The 17,075-nt window shown below is 57.2% G+C and overlaps 1 protein-coding gene across 1 annotated transcript in view; it reads right to left on the bottom strand.

The window, feature by feature from the left end:
- Window positions 1–15,571, bottom strand: part of AGAP3 (ArfGAP with GTPase domain, ankyrin repeat and PH domain 3) — a 95,938-nt gene extending 80,367 nt beyond the window's left edge. The window contains exon 1 of the mRNA XM_069859092.1: window positions 15,196–15,571. Coding sequence (XP_069715193.1) covers window positions 15,196–15,469 — 274 coding nt within the window. The 5' untranslated portion in view covers window positions 15,470–15,571. The remainder of the gene's footprint in view (window positions 1–15,195) is intronic.
- Between the last annotated feature and the right edge of the window lie 1,504 nt (window positions 15,572–17,075).

Here is a 17,075-nt window from a genome sequence, read left to right as displayed (position 1 = left end):
CCCTCATTCCCAGTGCTTCTCGTCTGGCACAAACATAGCAGAACCAGGCAGGGTTTATACCGGTGCCAAGCCTCCTCCTGTCCCACCATGCTCCCTACAGATAACAACACATGCAAAGCCTGCCCTATAGCTCCGCACGGGAAACCCATCTTCCAAAAGAGCCCAGTTCCTCAGCTCTTCCCAGCCCTGGCTCCCCGGACACCCTGCTCCATCAGCTCCCACCAGCTCCGGCAGAGACTCCCTGCCTGGATTCCTCCCGGATTTGTCACTTCACGTAATCTTTAGGAATTCAATCTCCATTCTGGATTATTCTGTTCCCAGCAATCCATACAAAAGCCAAATGCTCCCGGATGCAGAACAGATCCCACAGAGCCCACGCAACCCAGCTGCATGCAGAGGTACTCATCCTTGACCCATCCCACATGTTTCTCCATCAGAAAGCCCCTCTGTCCTGAGCCAAACATCCTAAAGAAGTCTAAATCCATCAATTACTCATTAGCACCTGCTCTTAATCGTTCCGAAAAATCGCTCTTTTTCGCTTACGGAAAAGGGATCCCATTGGACGTGGTTACCTGGCTTCACTCCTCCATCCAGTCAGACCATGCCAGCCGTTCAGCTGCTTTCCCAGGATCGATATCAGGATAACTGTGTCACAAACACCAGCGCCATCCATCCCATTTATCCTGTCAGAGGCAGGCAGAGCATTCGCCTATTCCGGCTCAGCCACCCTCTCATGCGGAACAGACCAGCAACCTGAGCGCGCTGCAGGGAGCTGCCCCGGGCTCCAGCAGCAAGCCCCGCTATTGCCAGGATCGTTAACACACCCAGATTGAGAGCTGCTGTTCAACCCTTCCATGAGAGATGTCCCATGCAGACCAGCACCGTTGTTAAAGGACATCCCTGCTCCCAACAAACCTCACAATTCCCTGCTGCTGCTAACAGAGCTGGAGGTGTTCAAGGCCAGGCTGGATGGTGCTTAGAGCAACCTGATCCAGTGGGAGGTGTCCCTAACCATGGCAGGGGAGTGGAACTGGATGATCCTTAAGTTCCCTTCCAGCCGAAACCATTCCATGATTCCACGATCAGGCTGCTGCTCAGGGCTTATCCCTTCCATGTGCTCCCTTTCACTCTTAATTCATGTTCCATAACATCCCCATTTTCCCTGCTAATGCTGAATCATGTGACAGCCTTGTTATTCAGATGCACCCTGGGCGCAGCAGCAGACAGGTGATGGGCTGAATCCCGCACGGAGCCCCACGGGCCCCGTGTGGAGGCAGGCAGAGCCGCTGATAGGGATGTGGTCCAGGCTGTCCAACGATCACTGCCAGCAGCCCAGACTCCAGGATGTTCAGCTCTGCCAAACTGACTATTCCAGCTGAAATTTTCCATGCTTGCTCTCCACACTCAGCCAGTATTTTTGGAAGTTTCAGCAAACTCAAGACCCAGAGATTCAGGAAAATGAAGGTGGTGCTGCCAAAGCCGTACGTTTTTCCAAACATTAGTGAGTTGTTGGGAGAGCCAATTGAGCTCCGTGGCTCAGGGCTGGAATCAAGGGGCTGGCTCCTTCATCCATGGAGACAATTTCATAGAATCATAGAATCACAGAATAACCAGGTTGGAAGAGACCCACTGGATCATCGAGTCGAACCATTCCTATCAAACACTAAACCATGCCCCTTAGCACCTTTGTGCTGCCTAGAGACACACATCCAGATAGGGGGGATCCAGCCCCTCAAGAGCAGCTGCTCTCACTGCTCACAGAATCCCAGAATTCCAGAATGGTCAGGGATAGAATGTTCCTTCCTCTGCAGCAAATCCCATCCAACCCCTGCAACAGCAGGGTCACCTCCATCACAGCCACCCTCCCCAGTTCTAGATCCCCAGCCTGCTGGGACGGCCGACACACCACAAGGAGCACCTTCACTCCAGGCACCCAGAGAGGTTGTGTCAGGATCCCAGGGGATGAGCAGGGATTTGGGACCACCTCTCCCAAAGCAGGTATACATACTCCCACATGAGGGCTGGTTTGTGACTCCCCTCCCAGCCCAGGCAGAGAGCCACCAGCCCTCGGAGCAGGAATTGTGGGAATGAAGCAAGGGGCAGCGGTTCCCGAGGAACAGATCACTCCCACCCCAGCCTTACATCTCAAGCACACGATCGCTCCATTTCCATGGAAACAGCAGAATTAGAGACTTTGGTTTGAAGCCAATCACCAGCACCGGGTATTTAACGGCTGAACCCGCCAGCGGTCTGTTCTCCAACACCAGGAGAGGCAATAGTGCTTCCCACACTGCAGCCGAGCTGCTCTCCAGCCCCACCACCATGTCCAGCCATGCACAGAGCACCAATGGCAGTGCTGTCCCATCAGGATCTACTCTCCCTTCCTGCACCAGACAATGAGGCTTCCAGAGAGCTCCGTGAGTTAGGAGATGGAAGCTCCAGAAGCCATAGACCCTTCCCCAGCTCTGTTCCCTTCTCTGGACGTGCCCCAGCCCCTCAAGGTCCTTCTTGGGAGTGAGGAGCCCAAAAGTGAACCCAGGATTCCAAGTCTGGCCTCACCAGTGCCAAGGACAGGGGGACAATCCCTTCCCTGCTCCTGCTGGCCACACCATGGCTGATCCAAGCCAGGAAACTGGTGGCCTCCTTGGCCACTTGAGCCACTGCTGGCTCATGGTCAGACACTGCTGACCAACACCCCCAGGGCCTGCTCTTCCAGGCAGCTTTCCAGCCGCTCTTCCCCAAGCCTGGAGCTGCACGGGATTGTTGTGGCCCAAGTGCAGGACCCTGCACTCAGTCTGGTTGAACCCCATCCCACTGGCCTCAGCCCATGGATCCAACCTGGCCTGATCCCTCTGCAGAGCCTTCCTGCCCTCCAGCAGAGCCACACTCCCACCCAGCTTGGTGTCAACTCCAAACTGAGGGAGCCCTTGATCCCATTGTCTGGATCACGGATGAAGAGATTAACCAGAATTGACGGCAGTTGAATCCAGCGCTTGCACATTGGCGCCTGATCCCTGCTGACCAAGGCTTCTCTGGTGCTTCTGTGGTTGGAAAAGCCTCGTGAGTCATTGAGTGAGTTGCTGGACGGCGTCAGACACCTGGATGAGCATTTGCCAGCACGAGGAGAGGTGAGCACTGGCACAAGGAGAGGTGACTACTTCTGCTTTCTCCTGACACAGAGATCATTATGGTCAACACAAAGAATGAGGACACAGAGCTGCGATGCTGATCCCTGTTTGTCATCAGCTGCCTTGAAACCACAAGCCCTTCAGGAAACCAGAGCGGAGAAGGACCCAGGCAGCACCAGGAGCCTTCAGAAACTTGTGTCTGCAAACCCAACAAGGTGAGCTTGTAGCATCATCCAGGCTGGATGATGAGATGGACCAGGACAGAACCAGACCAGGGCGCTCTCAGGAGCGCTGCCCGTGCCCAAGAAGCACTTGTATAACACAGAAGCATCTCCCACCAGTGTGGAGAAGCTGCCTCTCTGCTGTTTGCTCAGCCAGAGGTCCATCAATATTTGATCCACCAGGAAAGCCGGGTGAGCTCCAGGCCAGAGACTCCTCCAGCCGCCACAGGGATCTCCCAGGGATGGGGGTGCGCACCAGGAGCCTCTCTGACCTCCAGTTCAGTCCTGCTGCTCCCCACACACAGCCCTTGAGCATCCTGAACCCTGGAGCCACCTGCACGCATTATGTCAGAGAGGAGGCCCGGCCTGCTTCACAACAAGGCCACCGGACGTGGGAATGGGTGCTCATCACAGGATCATGGAATGGTTTAGCCTGGAAGAGACCTCAAAGTCCACCCAGTTCTAAACCCCTGCTATGGGCAGGGACACCTCCCACTGGATCAGGGGCTCCAAGCCCCATCCAGCCTGGCCTTGAACCCCTCCAGGGATGGGGCAGCCACCCCTGCTCTGGGCAACCTGGGCCAGGGCCTCTTCACCCTCATAACATTTCTCCCTAAGATCTCATTTCAATCTCCCCTCTTTCAGCTCAAAACCATGTCCTATCCCTGCACTCCCTGATCAAGAGCCCCCCCAACCTCCAGCATTCCTGGAGCCCCTTTCCATACTCGAAGCTGCTCTAAGGTCTCCCCACAGCCTTCTCTTCTCCAGGCTGAACAACCCCAACTCTGTCAGCCTGTCCTCCTACAGGAGGTGCTACTGCTCTCAGATCATCACTGTGGCCTCCTCTGGACTCGCTCCAACAGCTCTATGTCCTTAATGATGCAGAAGAGATGTTCCCAGGTCACTTGGGAAGATCAAATCTACCCCGGGGTTTCCTCCTCAGCCCAGGGGTTCGGCAGCCGAGCTGTGGGGCTGCCTTGCTTGGAGCTCCTCGAGCCGTCCCTCCCTCTCCAGCCAGTTTGCTCCACTGCCTGTGTCCTGCCTGTCCCCCTCTCCCATCCCCTCTCCGGTGGGGATGCCCAGCATCCTCTGCCCAGCAGCAGCTGTGAGTCAGGCACCGCAGCGTGGAACGTGGGAGGCTGCCGGCTGAGTCACCCAGCGTTGCCACAGGCTGAGTCACCCTCGGACACCGCGCCGGGGGACAGACGGACGCTGGCTGGCCAAGGGATGCTGCCATAGCAGCTCCAGGTGCCAGTTCCCCCACCATTCAGCTGCCAGCATAGCACCCAGCCAGAATTGGGGCGGGAAGGAGGTTTCCCTGTGCTCCAGGGAATGCTGACCAGGGATGCTGTCCCTGCTCTCGGACACGTGCCGGTGCCCCTGCTGCAGTGCCACTTGGAATGAAGCCACGGGCCGGAGCAGTGCTCAGTGTGATCCTCACAGTCACCCATTCCTCAGCATCCGATACCCCCATCCCTGACACGAAGCAGCCGAACAGCTGGGAGCACGGCCTCTCCACGGCCCCTTCCCAGCTGGAGCGGCTGGCAGTGCCAGCACAGGGAGACCGAGGTGACCTCCGACCACCTTCATCCTCTCTGGCTGCAGGACCTGCATCCTACCAGCTCCAGTAACCCCAAATCTCATTAATCGTGCAATTATCTTAGCGTGCCACCTAATTCTGGCACCCGCCACAGCGGTTTGGGACTGCCAGAATTAGCTCAAGGAGAGAAGGGGACACGGGGCTGGGGCCAGCGCTGCCGCGGAGCCTGGTGCCACCATCCCGAGACAACAGGACGGGCAGGACCCACCGCTCAGAATGGGAAGTGGGGAGTAGGGGTGGGAGCTTCTGCCACAGCCAGAGCCCCCCGTGGTCTCTTCTAGCCCAACCAGGATTATCAGGAGCTGCTCCTCAGCTCCACAGGCACCTCCATCTGCTCCACACGCCCCACAGCCAGAATCCAACCTTCCAGAGGGAGACAATTCCACTGGAGCCCACAGGGACCCTGTTCCCACTGCTCCAACCAGCAGCGTCCACACAAGTGCCAGATGCAGACATCTTGGGTAACAGAAGTATTCCCGGGAAAACCTCACACTGAGAAAATAGGATTCAGTGTCCAGGCCAATGGGTGTGTGGTTTTGTTTGGGGATTTTGTCGTTTCTTGGGTGTTTTACATTTTTATGTTTTATCAGACAGCCAGAAAGCAAATAAACTATAAAAAATATAACAATTTGGCTAAAAAAACCAAAGCAGCTTCTAGAAATGCTCAAAATACCCCAAAAAGGGGGGAAAAAGTATGGAATAAAGAGGAGGAAACAGGTGTCAATAAGATCTCAAAGGCAGGAAGTACATAAAATCGGGATAGGAAGCTGAGGCTTAAGGAAAAGCGGCTCAAACAATGCTGAGAGCAACGGGAAGCGGCTTCCCAAACGGCAGCACCTGAATTCAGCTGCTGCTGCCCAAATCCCAGCAGGAGAAGCAGCCCCTCAGTCCTTGCTCCGACACCGTCGGAGCAGACAAACACACACAGAGCCCAGCGTAGGATTCCAAACCCATCAACAAATCAAAGAGTTGTTAATGCAGTTTAAAATGAGAGGGCACAAGTGACCCAGCTGGAACAGTTCAGGATCCCTTCCCTGCTTACACTGATCCTCTGCAAGTATTGAAATAACGGAGATACTTGGGAATGACTGAAAGAGAGGGAAGCCACCGCCACATCCGGAATGGAACACTTGACTCCACAAGTGACCTCTGGCAATCTGGCTGGATGCCAATCCAGCGAGGAAGGGTTAAACGAAACTGTCTGGTTTTAAACAGAAATCCAAGTTATGGATCCGGTTTCATTCTCCCCAGGTTTGGAAGCATGGCAGATAAGGACAATTCCACCCATATCTTGGGGAAGATGTGATTCAGCACCATTCCCAGTGTAAACCTGCGCTCTGCAAAGTCCAGCTGTGGGAAGAATTGGCTGAGTGACCAGTATTGGCAAGAGCCAGGCAACCTCATGCTGTGGGACACGAGGACACCAAGCAACGCTTCAGAGCCACCTGGGGACGAGGGGAAGCTCCAGACAACTGGGAAAACGCTCCTGCTCTGCCGGTCTCCAAGACACGTGAGGTGGTAAATGCCAGACTGGCCAGGAAAGCCGGCTTCACAAGGAGCATGGAGCACATCCAAACACACGAGGAACAGGGGGGCAACCAGGAACTGCTGGCATGGTTGAAACACCTCGTCAGTAGCTGGGATATGGAACAGTCATGGTCCCAGTATGGACCCTGAAGGGACACCACTCATTGCTGGTGTCACATTTGGACACTGAGACATTACAATGCAATTCTTGGGATCACAGAATCACCGGGTTGGAAAAGACCTTAGAGATCATCATCCAGCTGACTCCTTACCCACCCTGTAGTCCATATATCAAATCCACCTCTCCAGCCTGCCAGGAAGCCTTCAGAAGTGCCACCACCGACAGCCGGTTAGACAGATGCTTCCCAGAAGGACAGACACCCTCGTCCCAGGCAGGAAGGCAGGTGCTGATCCTCCCTGCCCTTTCCCATCCCACTGTAGGATTGCATGAGGTTGTTCCTGCTCCGCATGCAGACTCTGGGCTCCCTGGGTCCTACCAGTTCCACCTGCAGGAACCCAAATGGCCACAACACCTCCTCGCTGGTTCCAGCAATCCCTTGGTTCTCCTGTTGCTTCTCCACTGCTCCTTTCACAGCCTCTTCATTAGCACAGAAGTCATTGCTGGGATAATTATCAAACAGCAACAGTGGAAGCAAGGGAGCAGGGAACGCCGTGGGAAGCAAAGTGAGTGGAGCCATGAGATGCCAGAGCCAGTGGCTCCCAAACCTGCAGGACTACAGCATTGGCATGACAAGAGCAGGAGTTCGGAGGCAGCAGCCAGCAGCACTCTGATTACTGCAGGGATTTCATCACCCCACAGATCACATGGGAAGAACGAGATCCAATACATAACCCCAGGGAAGAGCTTCCCGAGTGACTCACGCACGGCAGAGGTTTCAGTGCCAAGATGCAGCCCCGCGGCAGCAAGGATGCAAACTTCCCTTTCCCTCCTGGTCTGCTCTGCTCTGTCTAGGTATAATGGAACTATGGAACCACTGAGGTTGGAGAAGACCTCTCAGCTCACCTGGTCCAACTCATCCCCACTGTGTCCATTGAACAAAAGTACCACCTCTACACGCTCCTTAAAACCCTCCAGGGATGGAGACTCCACCACTGCCCTGGGCAGCCTCTGCCAGGGCTTCACCACTCTTTCCCTGAAGGAATCAATCCCAATATCCCATCTAAATCTCCCCTGGCACAACCTGAAGCAGTTTCCTATCATCCCATCCCTTGTTCCTTGGGAGAAGGGCCTGAACCCCGCCTGGCTCCAACCTCCTCTCCAGGAGCTGCAGAGACCAATGAGGTCTCCCCTCAGTCTCCTCCAGGCTAAACAGCCCCAGGGCCCTCAGCCACCCCCAGAACTCCAAGGCTCCAGACCCGTCCCCAGCTCTGTTCCCTTCACCAGACATGCTCCAGCCCCTCAAGGTCTTTCTTGGAGTGAGGGAATCAAAACTGGACCCAGGATTCGGAATGCAGCCTCCCCAGTGCCTAGACCAGGGGGATGATCCCTTCCCGGTTCCTGCTGGCCACCCCATGGCTGATCCCAGTCAGGATGCTGGTGGCCTCCTTGGCCACTGCTGGCTCGTGTTCAGACACTGCTGACCAGCACACCCAGGTCTTCTGCTGCCACGCAGCTTTCCAGGCAGATTTGTAGGAAACTAGGCACAGCCAGAGTTTGCCACGTTTGGCTGGAACTCGACAGTGTGTCTGAAGGTCACTGGGGCAGCAGGAACAAGCAGACACAGAAGAGCAGGGATTAAGCACACAAACCTCCTTTCAGCAAGGAAGCAGGATAAAGTTATCCCAGTTTTAATCCTTCTTGCCTCAGGAGACACCTTGCTCCCACTGCAACACTTCAGAAAATCCACCCCAGCTCCAGCACAGCAGTGATGCCCAGGCTCACTCTGTGCAGAGGCTCCAATGTGCACATCCTGGAGGAGGGTTTAAAAACAACTTGGGTGCCAAAGCAGGGAGGTGGGATCACGAAGAGAGGAAGGATTCCTCCCGCCCAGCCAGGGATGCCATAGAAACAGTTTGGGATGAGGGAGGTGCTTGTGGAGGTGCACAGCTCAGATCACAGCCATGCTGCTGGGGCGGCTCTTGTATCCCTTGATTCCAGGCTTTGAAATCAACCTTTCCATCCATCGTCGCCTCTCCAGGTCTTCCATCCATCACCCACACCCTGCTCCCGTTCACTGTCGGACAAGAAAATGACCAGGATTCCAGCATCTGCCAGCCAGATGGCTCCCGCACTACTACCCAGGGCACCAGGAACACACAGTGCTCCCCAGGATCTTCTGATGGGAAGAGAAGGTGGGATCCATTTCACATCAGCACAGTTTGAGGTCTGAAATCAGGGTAATTTAACCCTGGTTTGGCAACTCAAACTGACCACAATCCCTACTGTCAGCTCCGAACAGCAAGCCTGGATGCACACACAGAATCATTTAGGTTGGAAAAGACATTTAGGATCATCAAGTCCAATCATAAACCCAACATCGCCAATTCCACGATAAATCCATGTCTACATGGCTACACGGCTCCCTAAGGAGGCTACTAAGCCTCCCCTGACACAGCTTGAGGCCCTTTCACCTTCCATCCTCACCCTGCTGAAATTACAGAGGGGAGTGCTGCTGGAATCTCCAAGGTCTCTGCACAGAAGGGGACACACTCCATCAGGAGCTCAAGGAAACCTCCCGGGAGTGGATGACAGGATAATTATTCCCAGTCCCCAGACACAAACCAGTCTCACCCTGCGCGGAATGCAGGGGCGGCTCCCAGGAACGGGATCCCCACAGCTGTCCCAGTTCCAAGAGGCCCAGGCAACTGCCAGCCAGCTGGATGGGCTGCCTGGGGCACCAGTCAGGCACAGAACGGTCGCTGCACACAAAAAAGGCTCCTTGCCTGCGCCCACACCCATCCATATGGTCACACCGTGAGCCCAGCAACTGAAAACTGATCCAGCCAAACCCTGGTTCTCCTGGAGCGGCTCCCTGCTCTAGCTCCCCATGCCGCAACGAGCAGGGAGCTGCTGGGTGGGAAGAGCCGCATGGTCTCTTCGGCAGCAACCCCACTTGTGCTGGAGGGAGGCAACAGTGGAACTGCAGCCACGGGAATCTCCCATGCCACATCCCTATCCCGTTCTTTCCCTGCTGCACACCTCCACATCCCCTTCTTTTCCTTTTTAGCCAGTAACTCAGAGTTCTTTCTCCACAGCACCTCTTCCCTCATCGTGGCACCTCCAGCTCCATCCTGTTCCATTTCCAGCTGTGGAGAGCATCCTCCACTCTTCCTGCTCCAGCTCCACCATCTCTCCTGGCTCCTGTCCATTGTGGCATCAAGGAGTTTCTTTTCCTGATTCCCAACTCTTCCACAGGGTCTCACTCCAGAGCCATAAGCTCTGTGAGATCAGAGCTGCACCCAGCAAAGGATTTGGAGTGCAGGATGAAACCTCATAAAAAATAGGAATGTGTTTTCCCAAGCTTGCCTCTGGACTCCTCTGGCTGCAATCCTGCACTCTGAGGTCTCCTCTCCCACCAGGACCCACTCCAGGACAGCGGATCCCTCTGCTTGTGCCACTCCCACTGGGCACTGGGAGACACGGAGCAGTACCAGCCCTGCTAAAACCTCTGCTAGGACATGAAGCTTCTGGCCAGCACGCAAAGCGCTCCAGAAGCACTTCCAAGAACCCTCAGGAGACCCTCCTGGGAATCTTGGCCCTGAGACCCCCATCCAAGCGGAACAGAGCCCTGGATCAGAACGTTTCCCTGATCGCTCATCCTTGTGTTCTTTAACCACCCGAATTCCTGCAAAGCTGGAGAGGACGGTGCCAGGAGTCCTGCCCCAATCCAGCACACAGAAGCAGCAGCACATGGAAGACACACAGCTACCTGGGGATGACCAGCACCTATTTCAGGAGTAGAGACGTACTGACAACTCTGAAATTGCCCTGCTCCTCCCACCGCATCCCACCACCGTTCCCTGCGGTTTCCAAGACGCTGAGAGCTCACAGGCCCACATAAACAGGGCGATTCTGCCGAGGTCATGGAATTGGCAGGAAAAAGCCAGCTAAGCGGAACGCTCCCCTTCCCAAAGAGTGTAATTTACTCGAGGCTGATTCAGCTGAGCCAGGAGATGCCGGCAAACCCTGCCTGGGAGCATGGGGCTCACCGGAATGGCACCAGGACACTGGGAAGGCTCTGCTCAGCTCCACTCTCCTCCTCCTCAAGGAGATTCACCATGGATGGTGACTCCAATCTCAGGTTTGGCTTTGTGAATCAGAGCTCCAGGAGTCTTGGAGATGCCTATGGAAAAATGGACACCGGGAGGTGTCTAATAATGGGGAGAAGCCCCCAAGGCAGCAAGGTTCCAGGCTTTATCTGTACTGGGAAGAGATCCCTTAATCAGATGCCTTGTATTTAGCCAATCAGGAAAAGGCAAATATCCTAGGATGAGGGTTCACATCATGGTCCAGTCTGGTCTCAAACCCAGCAGAACAGCTGGGACCTGGAGTGCTGCAGAGCTCACGCTCCAAGGTAATTCCTGCCCAGCCAGAGCTGGATCTGCTGGCAGCAGATCCTTCTCCAGGGCTTTTCCCATCCCATGCTTCTGCTGGAGAAGCAACAGCTGGAAAAAGCAGAGGAAAGCCTTTCCAAACTAATCCCGCTTCTGGAAACGCAGGAAGGAGCCCAAACAAGTTTGGAAGTGCGTTGGAGGGATGTGAAAAGACACCAAAGGGAAAAAAAAACATGCTCCGGGTAAAACTCTGACTGCTCCCACTCAGCCAGAGGGACCTGCGCTCCTGCAGCATGGCCTCTGAGTCCTCTCCTTGCAGTTGACAGCCTTCTCCAAGCGATTCCCGAGAGCTGAGCCTCTGGGTGGGCTGCAGGACACACACACAGCAGCTAATGCCAGGAAAAGCCCCATCCCACAGGGATCTCACCTTCTTCCTGGCCTCTGGAGCCGTATGCCCCCAGAAGAGCTCTCTGTAACCACCTCCTCTTTCCACATCTCTACCTTCCTGCCTCCCTCTCTCCTGCCTGTCAGTGGATCCAGACTGGCTCCTGCTGCCCCACATCATCCCTATCCTGCGCTTCCATCGGGAACTCCGCTTCGCTGTCGGCATCACTCTCCCTGCCTGGAACCTGAGCTGCGGTCCCCGCTGAAAATTCAATTCCATAAGAGAAATTCCATGCTGTATAATTCCTGTCCTAATTACAAATCTCATTAATGCCACTCTGCCTGTGGCCTGTTCGCGAGGAACACCATCAGAATGCCATTGGAGGTGAGGCTGATTGCATGTCAGGGTTGGACCAACCTCTGAGACGCGGTTGTCCATCATTTCGCCTTATCCATAGGCCACATCCTTCCAGGAGCTCAGCAGCAGCTGCTAGAATTTGGCTTGGAGACAAGCCTGGGATGAGGGAAGCGTGTTTTGCTGGCTCCCTGGAAATCCTTCCAAAGAAACACCTGAAAACCACCTGGTCTGGCCTGGGATTCCGATGACGCTGGCTTCCCACCCCGCAGCTCCAAGGAAGCTCCAGCTACAAGAGGAGCAGACAACGAAGCACCTTTCCTGCTCTACCCGCAGCAAAGCTCCAGACACCACCTCCATCAGGGTTCAGAGAGGCCGGCAGTCAAAGGCTACATCTGGACACAGTTTGCGCCCCATCATTGACTCCAAAATGATTCCTCCTCTGGAAATGTCTCCTTCCCCACATCCTGCAGCGCTCCCAGCTCTTGGCTGCAGCCACCTCACCTCCTCGGCAATGCTACCACCTGCCCTGCACTATCATCCCCCGCCAACGCTGCCCCGATGGCAACACCTACGCCAAAGCCCCAGCAACCGTCTCCGGACGGAGGCTGTGCACTCGGGCACGCCACACGGAACCAGTCCGGCCTTCTTCCCATATAAAAATGAAGGAATTGCCTTCAGAGAAAGAACCTGGCAAGAGTGCAGAGCTGGCGTTGGAATGTGAGCATTAGGAAGCAGAATTTGGGATTTCCTCTGGCGACTTCTACAACAGATTTTGGGACCAGAAGCAGTCACTACAGAATCTGATCATTGGATCAAGGATATCAACCAACCAACGCAAATCCCACTTCTAGCAATTTCTCTGTCAAGCCCAGAACAGACTCCGGCATGCTGAGGAATGACAACAGTTCTGGGAAAATTCTCCCAGTAGTCAATTATCCCACCGCTAATCCAGGCTCTCACGTACCCGCTGTGCAGAATAGGATGGAGGCAGCTTTCTGCCAGGGTGATGGCTTCACCTGGTGCCGTGCAGGGAAGTGGGGAGCGCAGCCAAGACAAAATCTGAGGGATTCCTGCTCTGCCAAATCCACAGCCAGAAAAAACGTGGGAGAAGGTGGGGAAGGAGCAGAAGAGACAGGATAGGTCCATGGAGAACCCCCAGGCTCCAGCCCAGCGGAATACCAAGGACACCACACCAGGGCCGCTGGTCGCTCAGCATGCCTCGTCTCTGGGCCAAACAGGAATGCTGCCGCCCAGCTTCGGGAAGCAGTGCCCAGCTGCAGCTGTGCATGGAAGAATATTGTTGTTCCATGCCTTCCCCTAAGCAGCAGGAGAAAACACGCTCCGAGTTGCTAAGAGACCAGAACGCCAACGTGCTCCTTGTCACCCACCCACGGTCCCATGGTGCGGGCGGCAGCCGCAGGCAAGGTTGGGCCGATCCCAAGCACGGATACGCATCCCACAGCCTGCAGAGAGGCCCTGCATCCCCACAGGGATGCCAGGAGACCAGCAGCATTGGCCACCCTGCGGTGACGGCCCTGTGGGCACCTCGGGAGCAGCACACAGCTTTCCTACCGTGGTATTCCCTTTGGGAACTCTTCTGTCAAAGAGCACAGGGATCACAAGCAGGATCAGACCATGGTATCACAGCTACTGGTCCCTCACATCCTCCACTGCAGCCAGCACAGACAGGGAAGCACTGCAGGAACCCCATGGGTGGGAATGGATGGGAGGTCCATCTCTCCTGCCAGGACCATCCTGATTCCCCAGTGGAGAGCAGCCAGAGCACCAACGCAGAGGCCAACGGCCCGTGCCAGCCCCACGTGCTCCCGCTGATCTCTGGTACAAGCCCCTTTCCTCTCACCCTCATTAAATCCCATTAATTCAGCGGCATTCAAGGGCGAGAGAGTTCATGGAGCAGCCACAGGAGTGTGAAAAGTCCTCTCCCTTTATGGGTTTTCTGGGTGCCCCATTCTGACCCCACTGAGCATCCTTTGTCCTTGCACCACAAGGCAGAGTAAACAAATCCCAGGATTCACATTCCCTCAGCCAAGCAGCCTTTCAGACTCAGGTTACAGCCCCTCTTCCTGTCCTTCTTCCCAAGAAAGCCATCCCAAAGCTGGGAAGCCTTCCCAAAGCAATCCCAAAAGCATCCCAAAGCCTGCAGCAGGAGGCAGGCATCTCAGGAAGAGCTACAGGGAAGCCAAGTCTAGTACCGCTCCCCTTCCAGCCTGCACCCACCACAGACATGTGGCAGCTCCCCATCCCATCTGCGGCGACATTCCCAACGTCCGTGAGCGGGAGTGGACCTGAGCATGTGGCCAAAATCCAGTAGAGACAACAAATCCCATGGCAGGGAGACAGCGGTGCTCAACAAGCCACCAAATCCAACCGGGACTCCTTATCCAACACTGCGACCCAAGGCTGTTGTGCCAAATAGTGAAGCCTCAGCCACCAAATCCAACCAGGATTCCGTACCCAGCATCCTGGCCCAAGGCTGTTGCTGCCAAAACCTCAGTCACCAAATCCAACTGGAATTCCTTATCCAACATCAAGGCCCAAGGCTGTCACTGCCAAAGGACAAAGCCTCAGCCACCAAATCCAACCAGGATTCCTTACCCAGACCCAATGTATTCGAGGGCCCAAGGCCACCACTGCCAAAGGGCAAAGCCTGGCTGGAAAAGCCCCATGGATCCTGGAGCCTCCGCAGCCGGGGATGGGGGGAATCCTGCGGATTCCAGAGCCCCCACAGCCGGCGGTGGGGGGGACCCTGCAGATCCCGGAGCCCCCAAGGCCGAGGATGGGAGGAATCCTGCGGATCCCAGGGCCCCTGCAGATGCCAGAGGGGGGGATCCTGCACATCTCAGAGACCCCACAGACCCCGGAGCCCCCACAGCCGGTGATAGGGGGGACACTGCAGATCCCAGAGCCGCCCCCCGCCCGGAGCTGCCGATCCTTCCCCCATCCGTCCCCGTTGCTGGTTCCTCAGCCCAGGACTGCGGTTTTCCACGTTTTCCATCGCCTCGGGCACCGGATCCCGTTCGCACCGGATCCCGCGGTTCCCAAGGACAGGGCGCTCTCCCAGCTGCGCCAAGGATGGGGGCGATCGCTCCGCAGGCCGCCATTCCCCCCACCGCCCCCCCCTTCCCGCCGCCTCCCGGTGCTGCAGCCCCGCACGGAGCCGCGGCGGGGGCGGCGCGGGGGAGCGGGCACCGGAGCGGCCGGAGGGGACAAAGGGCAAGCGCCGCGGCCCCTTCGGAAACGTTCGGGCGGGTTCGGAGCGGTTCGGCGCCGCTCGGGCGGGTTCGGAGCGGTTCGGCTCCCTTCGCCCCCGCTTCGGCCGGGTTCGGACGCGTTCGGTTCCGTTCGGTCCCGCTCGCCCCGGTTCGGCCCCGTTCTATCCCGTTCGCCCCCGCCGGGTCCCGTTCGCTCCCGCTCGCGCCGGTTCGGCCCGGTTCGGCTCACCCTCGATGGAGATGACGTGCTCGCGGATCTGGCTCTGCAGCGCCAGGTCCTCCACGCGCTCGATGAGGTCGTAGATGGCGTAGATGTTGGGATGCACGGACTCGAAGCGCCCGATCTCCGCGCGGATGGCCGCCGAGTTGGACAGCCCGAACTGCGGCGGCGGCGGCCCCGGCTGCGGCCCCGCGGGACCCGGCACGGGCACCGGCACCGGCCCGCCCGGCGCCGCCAGGCCCTGCGGCTGCGGGCTCGGGCCGGCGCCGCCCGCGAAGTTCATGGCGGCGGGGCCGGCGGTCAGCGGCGCGGGGCCCCGGGGAGCCGCTGCATGGCCGCGATCCGCCGCGCCGGGACCGCCCCGCGTCGCCGCCGCCCCCGCCCCGCGCCCAGGGTCCGGCCCCGCCCGGAGGCCCCGCCCCGCGAGCAGAGGCTCCGCCCCCTCCCGGGGTTCTGACCCCTCCCTTCAGCCCCGCCCACTGTCCTGCGGCTCCGCCCCCCGCGCGGCTCCTCTCCCTCCCTCTGGCTCCGTCCCTTCCTGCGGCCCCGCCCCCTCTGAGGCTCCGCCCCCTCCCTGCGGTTTTACCTCAGCCCTACGGCTCCGCCTCCCTTCGGCTCCGTCCTCTCCCTGTAGCTCCCTCTCGCTGTGGCTCCCCCGGGGCTCCGCCCCCTCTCAGGCTCCGCCCCCTCTCGCGGCCCGTTCCCTTCCCGCCTCGGGGCCGGCGCCTCGTGCTCGGCGCGGGCCGTGAGGCGCCGCCGCCCTCTGCCCCGCGATCCCCTCTCTTGGGAGTTCCCACCTTAAACCCGAGCCCCGGCAGAGCTGGAGCCGGCACCGGTTTTGTCTGTCTCCACGTTTCACAACAACATTAATATCAGACCTTGGAAAGTAATGGAATATGCATAAGATTCCTGGGGAGAATTATCCGTGCGCTTGTAAGAGGGAAATCTATTCCATAACAGCTCTGGTCTCACTGTGCGTGGCTGATGGAGATCACTCCCTCATGTGCCCAGGGAGGATAAAGGATGCTGGTTTTTAACACTCAAACCCGAGCCTCAGAGAGTTTGTTTTGCCAGCATTCTTGGTATGACTCCAGCTCAGGCCATATTCCCGCTGCTACCCCGTTTTCCAGCCTGCTGCTGCACTTCATAAATCCGTGTGCCAACGGCTCGGCTCTGCTGCCATATCGGGCCCTGGTTCCTCTTGGAAGCTCCAAATAAAACAGCTCAGGTGCCCACGGGACTCAATCCGATCAATCTGCTGCTCAGAGACACTCCAGACAGGGACAGGACGAGGGGAATGGGTTTGAGCTGAAAGAGGGGAGAGTGAGACAAGATCTTGGGGAGAAATGTTTTGCTGTGAGGGTGGGGAGGCCCTGGCCCAGGCTGCCCAGAGCAGGGGTGGCTGCCCCATCCCTGGAGGGGTTCAAAGCCAGGTTGGATGGGGCTTGGAGCCCCTGATCCAGTGGGAGGTGTCCCTGCCCATGGCAGGCGTGGGACTGGATGGGCTTTGCGGTCCCTTCCAGCCCAAACCATTCCAGAATTCTGTAATATTTAAACAGTCAAAAATAGTCATCTCCCCAATAGTTAAACTACAGGCCCAAGCTGAAGAAACAAGGCCTTTACTCATCCAAGAAGTATCCAAGGGTGGCACAGGAGCCGCAGATGGTGCCCCCAGAGGGGCCAGGGATTCCAGCAGGGACAAAGCAGTTTTGGGTACAGAACTGGGCCTTTCTTCCAGCCACGGCACCAGTGAGATCCGCACTGACACCAGCTTCGGGGGAGCCGCTCTGAGGGATGGCGAGGCTGCAGAGAAGGAAGAGCAGCACCGTGGAGCTGGAAAAGGATTTTTGGGTTGTGACTGAGGCACACTGCCTGCGTAACCTGTCGGA

This window comes from Phaenicophaeus curvirostris, chromosome 6 (assembly GCF_032191515.1).
Source record: "Phaenicophaeus curvirostris isolate KB17595 chromosome 6, BPBGC_Pcur_1.0, whole genome shotgun sequence".
Taxonomy (NCBI): domain Eukaryota; kingdom Metazoa; phylum Chordata; class Aves; order Cuculiformes; family Cuculidae; genus Phaenicophaeus; species Phaenicophaeus curvirostris.
Note: the sequence above shows the minus strand (reverse complement) of the source record. Positions and strands in the feature narration are given on the sequence as shown.